This window comes from Nasonia vitripennis, chromosome 2, assembly GCF_009193385.2.
Source record: "Nasonia vitripennis strain AsymCx chromosome 2, Nvit_psr_1.1, whole genome shotgun sequence".
NCBI lineage: Eukaryota > Metazoa > Arthropoda > Insecta > Hymenoptera > Pteromalidae > Nasonia > Nasonia vitripennis.
The window spans coordinates 13,219,899-13,225,954 of NC_045758.1; the positions used below are offsets into that span (position 1 = coordinate 13,219,899).

The 6,056-nt window shown below is 50.7% G+C and overlaps 1 protein-coding gene across 8 annotated transcripts in view; it reads right to left on the reverse strand.

Annotated features, from left to right (window-relative positions):
• LOC100122293 (formin-binding protein 1-like) overlaps positions 1-5,844 on the reverse strand; it is a 36,532-nt gene extending 30,688 nt beyond the window's left edge. For all 8 annotated transcript variants that reach the window (XM_032597685.1, XM_031922780.2, XM_031922778.2 and 5 more), the window contains exon 1: positions 4,855-5,844. In XM_032597685.1, coding sequence (XP_032453576.1) covers positions 4,855-4,878 — 24 coding nt within the window. In that variant the 5' untranslated portion in view covers positions 4,879-5,844. The remainder of the gene's footprint in view (positions 1-4,854) is intronic.
• Positions 5,845-6,056: the final 212 nt, after the last annotated feature.

Here is a 6,056-nt window from a genome sequence, read left to right on the forward strand (position 1 = left end):
AATCGCCCCCGAAAAGAGAGAACGAGCAGGAGAAAACGCGTCCGGCCGGATTTTTCGGAGCTGACTGTGCACCGTGAGGGTCGTCATCGGCATCGTTGTCGAGTGACATCCAACAGACACATACACGTTTATAATACACTCGGCCACGAAGCTAAACACGAATGCGTGGCCGTATCGTGATTCGTGAGAGCGCGTAAGCGACGGCGACGTGAATGAATGATAATGCTAATGTAACGCACACACTGCTGCCGGTGAAGTGCGGTCTCGTGTAATTAAATGCAAGGTCGCGGTCGAGAGAGAGAGAGAGAGAGAGGGAAAAAGTGCCGTTTGACGAATTTTTCGCGGGTGCCTTTTCCGGAGTGTGTAATAGTCGTCTTTCTCTCTCTCTCTCTCTCTCTCTCTCTCTCTCTCTCTCTCTCTCTCTCTCTCTCGGTTTCTCTGAAAACTCAATCGTCTTTGAAAACAGTTAGAGGAATTTCCGCGCGGACATGCATGATGCATAAAGACGCTTGGTTATTCAAAGCTCTTTGTTTTTACCGTAAAACTGCTGAATTCGTTTAAATATTTATCCTTTCCTCCTCGAAGTATGCGCCAGTTTAAAACAATCGCATTCGCAGCTAAAGAAAAACCAAAAGTGCCTATGTATTCTACGTGCATCTCTCCCAAATTAGCCGAAAATTATAACACGCACAAGGTCCCCAGAAGAAGAAACTGGCTCGTGTCGTGGCCCGTAAATAAAAATGACGACCCGGTATGTGCAAATGAATAATTTATGGAGAGCAGAGCTCGACAACGACGACTGCGTATACACACATACATCGCGACGAAACGCGCTCAGAATTTAAAGTCCCCGCGCGCACGAGCGCGATTCCGTAAGTGGGAGGACTCCTTTACGGGTTTCTATGACACCGCCGGAATACATATATAGAAAGAGACAGCGACACGCGCGTATGTGTGTGCGTGCGTTACTGGTATACTTATGGCATGGCTCACGATTTCTGCAGGCTCATGACGCGAATCGCAATCGAGAGAGGAGAGGAGGCTTTCTGCGCGATCGCGACCTTATTTTGAGAGGCTTTTGTGTCTCTACTGGCGATTGCGTCATCACTCTTTCTGGAAATCCGGACACCGGCGGATTATTGTACTTACATACGGTGTAGCGTTTTTCTCTCTCTTGCTGCTGGATCGAATATTCGATCGAGATTAGACTCTATAATGCACCTTATCGATGCTGTATCGTCGTCGACTAATTAAATCACGCACGACTGTTATCGAAGACAAAAACTTGACGATAGAGTAGATAGGCTAGGCAAAGTGTATGCAAGCTCGAGAAAATGAAAAGCAAACACGCGAGGAGGAGTTTCGTAACACGTGCGGCGCCGCCGTTGTCGTGAAAAACTCCCGCACCGGCGCGAGACGGCGCAAATTCACAGCTGTGTACTTTGAGGCACGGCGAAACAATACTTACGCAGCAGCAGAGACGACCGCTTCCGCAAGCATTATAGGTGTCACGTTACGGGGCGTATACGATTTCCAGGACTATAGTGCATGTATACGCACCTAGAGAGAGAGAGAGAGAGAGAGAGAGAGAGAGAGAGAGAGAGAGAGACGGAGGGAGAGAGTAGCGACAGGTATAGTCTTCGGACACCGGACAACGAGAATCAACCCCCTCGAAATCCCCGAGGAGAAGTTTCACACGACGCTCGACTGACTGATGCATGTAGTTGTAGTAGTAGGAGAACCCCTTTTTAAGAGCCAAAGAGGTGTAGGGTTAAGTCGTGCGGACGCTGATTTTAAGACTGGCTAATCTCTCTCCGGGTACTTGCCTCGGAGAATTACGATGTGGACTCATGTCTATGCGCGTGGATTTTAATTGAGAGAGAAGCTTCCGGCAAATCATTTCTCGTTTTTCCACTGCGTACCGTCGCATTTTCTCTCCTCCGCTGCACGGTATGAAGAAATTATAAGTCGCTCGTTACATTGTATGCTGCGCGCACTGCGATTTTCCCTTTCCGCAAAAAGAGCTAATGCAATTACCCGCGACGAATCCAAACGGAAAAAACCGACCTAACCACCTTACCTCGCGCATAAAAATAACTCGGACCGACGCGTAGAGTGTATAAATAAGCTGGAGTATAAAAAAGGGAAAAATTTGCCGACAGCGAAAGAAAAAACCCTCGCGAGCGAAGAGGAGCCGATGCGAAAGTTTTGCCTACATCGGCGGAAGTGCGTATGTACTTGCGAGAGAGGATATTCCAGGTATGCCTATAAGCGCGGTGAATGCAATTACCAGGTTCCCGAGGTATTCGGGACAGCGTAGACGACGACACGTCGAGTTTCTTTCTTCGACGCCGCGCGCGCGTCTCTCCGCGCCGTGTGTTTGTTTATATATGCGCGCGTAAGCTTCTTTTGGGGCTTTTTTTACTCGGAGAAACCGTGCGCGCGCGAGGCTAAAAATAGAGGACGCGGACAAGAAGTTAAACAAAGGAGCAGCGCGCAGCGCATCGAGAGAAATGAGATTAGCGCGCGATAATTGCATCGGATGCGCGGGAAGTATAAGGAAATCGTCGTCAACGTGGTTTTCCGAAGGTTTGCCTGAGTTTTAACAGGTGCGCGCGCAAGTTGGAATAACATCATGTGCGCGGTGACTCACGAGGCGAAGAAGTTTATCTCATCGTGTGTGCAGTAGTCGTTGAGAATATTTTTTCCTCTCTCTGATGGTGAATGTAGTTTACGTTTGTGGAGATTGACTTTTTGTAGGAATTTACGACGCATGTGAAGAGGAAAACTAAAATAAGTTTTATCACGCATACTTGTGTAGCTTCGGTGGAAAAAATGCGTTAGCATCACCGGAAGAAAGTTTGTCATAGACACGCTGACGTACGAGTCTGTAAACACAATAGTGAGCAATTTTATCTAATCCGTGCCAGCCACCGGATTGATATCTTCGAAATAAAGCAAACACATTTAGCAAGTGCCATACCTGTGTGTCTCTTAACCCTCTCGTTCGCACTTGAAGCTCAGAGGAAGAAAAAAATTGAATTTCGAAAATCTCCTAAAGCTACTTCATAAATCACTCTCTTTCACTTCGGAGTTCTTTCACCGGTGCGAACACAATATAACCGCGCGCAAAAGGTGAACACACATACCCACACCGATCGATTGCACTCAACGACATTCACACGCGAATCCTTGGCTGCCGGAAACCACCTCTCTGAATAAAAAAAGAAGAAAGGTTTTTTTCAGCTCTAATGCGTTTATAAGCATTACCGTATACACGTTGCACAAGCAATAACACACACCAGTAGCAGTGGCAGCAGCCCTTAGACAAAAGGGCGCCTCGATCGCGCTGAAAGAGCGAAAAAAACGCCGAGCTCGCCTCAAAGAGGCGAAAAAGAAAGGCTCGCGTTATATAGTAGAAAACCGAAAGCGAGAGGGACTGCCGCTCGCTCTTTTGAAACTCTTCGCGAATAACGTATTCAGCGGCGAGAGAGAGAGAGAGAGAGAGAGAGAGATGCGCTGCTGCTGGAGGAGGAGGAGGAGGTAGGTAGGTAGAAAGCGAGAAAGAGGGAGAGTCTCTCATCTCGAGCCCCGGGGCTAGCAACGGAAAAGGCAAAAGTCGCGCCTGCGCCAACTGGTTTTTTCGGGGATGCTGCGCCGGCGGCGGAGGATTTCTGCGCGACGACGTGGTGTGTTTTTTCTCGAAGAGGGCACACACACGCCCGCGTGTGCGTTGTTTGCGCAATCTCCGTTGCTGTGCGTGCAGCTCGTGGCGTCTTCGATTTGAGAGAAAACGAGAGAGAGAGAGAGAGACAGCGCTTCTTCTCTTTTTTCGTCTGGCTTATTATTGCGCTGATTTCGATACAGATTGGCTTGATTCGCCTTCCTCGGCTGGAGAGAAGCGAATTGCTGGCAATCGCTCTTTGTTTGTTTTTGCGCCGAAGCTCAGAAAAGCGACGAGCGCACAGCAGATTCTTGCAGGGCATTTAAATTTTAAACCGCTTACACAGAGACAGTCGTTACGAATCGTTCCACAGCGAGAGCACACGTGTCGGAGAGCGAGTATTAAACTACGATTTACCGACAATTCGAATATCGAAAAAATCCTCAACATCCTAAACGTTTTTTAACGAGCGCGGAGACCAAGGACTGACTCACTCTCCGCAGCAGCCTCCACCCATAGGTGCGTGCGTAGATATGTGTAGACCTCGAGAGAAAGGGGGAGAGCAAACACGGAAAAGTGCTAAATTCCACGACGAATCTCGGGGGTTCGGTGTACACGCGAGCGTCTCATGCGTGGAAAATTTGCTCTCTCGCACTGATCAGCGGGAAGAAGGATAGGTATAGGCATTACACGCGAGTATAAGTAACCGAAAGGAAGAAACGCGAAATAGGCACTCAGGGTCGAGCGATCACGGACTGCTCTCGCATTATATACCTATACACACGGCGTGCAGCAAAGCGCCACGTTCTCTCTCCTTCGAGAAGCCGCGCACACACATACGCACACGCGAGAAGGAGAGAGAGAGAGAGAGAGAGAGAGAGAGAGAGAATTCGCTCGCCTCCGCCCCGGCTCTCTCTCTATCTCTCTCTCTTCTCCACAAGACGAAGAAGAGGAAGCAGAAAGCAGAAAGAGAAGAGGAACGAGAGAAGCGCCCTAGGATGCGATACGCTCGACGGGTCTGCGTGCGACGCTGGAAAATGTCAGAGTGGAACTCTCTCGCGGGCAGGTATGCGGGCACGCGTCAAGTGTATACACCGCAGCGATTGATCGAGCTCCCAGCACATCCACAACAGCTGGCTGCGACAGTGGTGGTAGTAGAGAGTATGTAAAGCAAGTAAAGAGACACTCACCCAGAGCTCGGTTCCCCAGCTCATGTTTGCTTGGGGCCGGCTATCGTCCGTGCAGCTCGGAATGTCGTCGGTGGTAGGCGAGCTCGCGGTCGCGGCTCCTCCTCGCGGCAGCACAGCAGCTCCTCCGTCGGCCGGCTCCTCCAGTGCTACGATGCGAGATCACCCGCACTTTCACATGTAGCCAGGACTTCCGACTCCACTTCCTTCTCTATGCCTGCGATTCGATTAGCACTGGAAGCTTATACTTTGCTGCTCAACATCCGATCAATCGGGGCCACCCACTCGACTCACTCTCCCGCGTGTGTATATAGCTATACGCGATATTCTGGAGAGCGATGTATATATATATGTGTATATATATATATATATATCTCGCTCTCCGAGCACACTCACTGTAGCTGGTTTATAATATAGTCGGGGTGAGAATCCGCGACTCTACTCGCTCAGGTAGACGTACGTATATAGCCACACTCGACGGCACACTCGCGCACACCGACTCCTCTTCTCTCTTTCGTGTTCTAGCGACGGCGAAAAACAAAAAGAGCGCCGACGACGTCGAACTACTCGTACGGCTCTCGCACGTTATTTGCGCGCGGCGGCGGTGGCGGCGAAGACTGCCACAAACATGTCTATCGCGCGGCCCAAACCACCGACTCTCTTTATTTCCTCGAGTCCGTGCACTCGTGCTGAATCTGCACCGCGATACTCGTATTCTACCTCTTTACGCAGCGCTGATGCGACTCTCCGTATTTTCCACCGCACACACTTGAGAGAATCGTCCGGCGAGACGCAACGCACCGTTCCGTTGGCTCGGCTACCTCGGCACTGCCCTGCCTGCTGCTCTGACAGTCTGGCCAGCCAACACTGACTAGTCGCGATGAGCGAGCGCACCCACACACGCGAGCAACTGTTGCGACGCCGACACGTCCGTCGGTCCGTGTGAACGTGTATGCGAGGACGTATGCACTGTGCTGGCGCTGGGATAGACTCGGCTTCACCGCGCCCCGCTGACGTTCTCACGCACGCGAAAACCCACCGGGAACTGGCGGACTGGCGGCATCTCGCGGTCGCGACGAACAGGTGTGCGGGAATGCGGCCGGTATACTTGAGTATAATCGATGCAGAGGGCGCGATGCGATGATTGTCGCGTCGCGAGTGCGGACGATTCGAGAAATCGAATTTGGAGTTTCGATTGTTGGCGC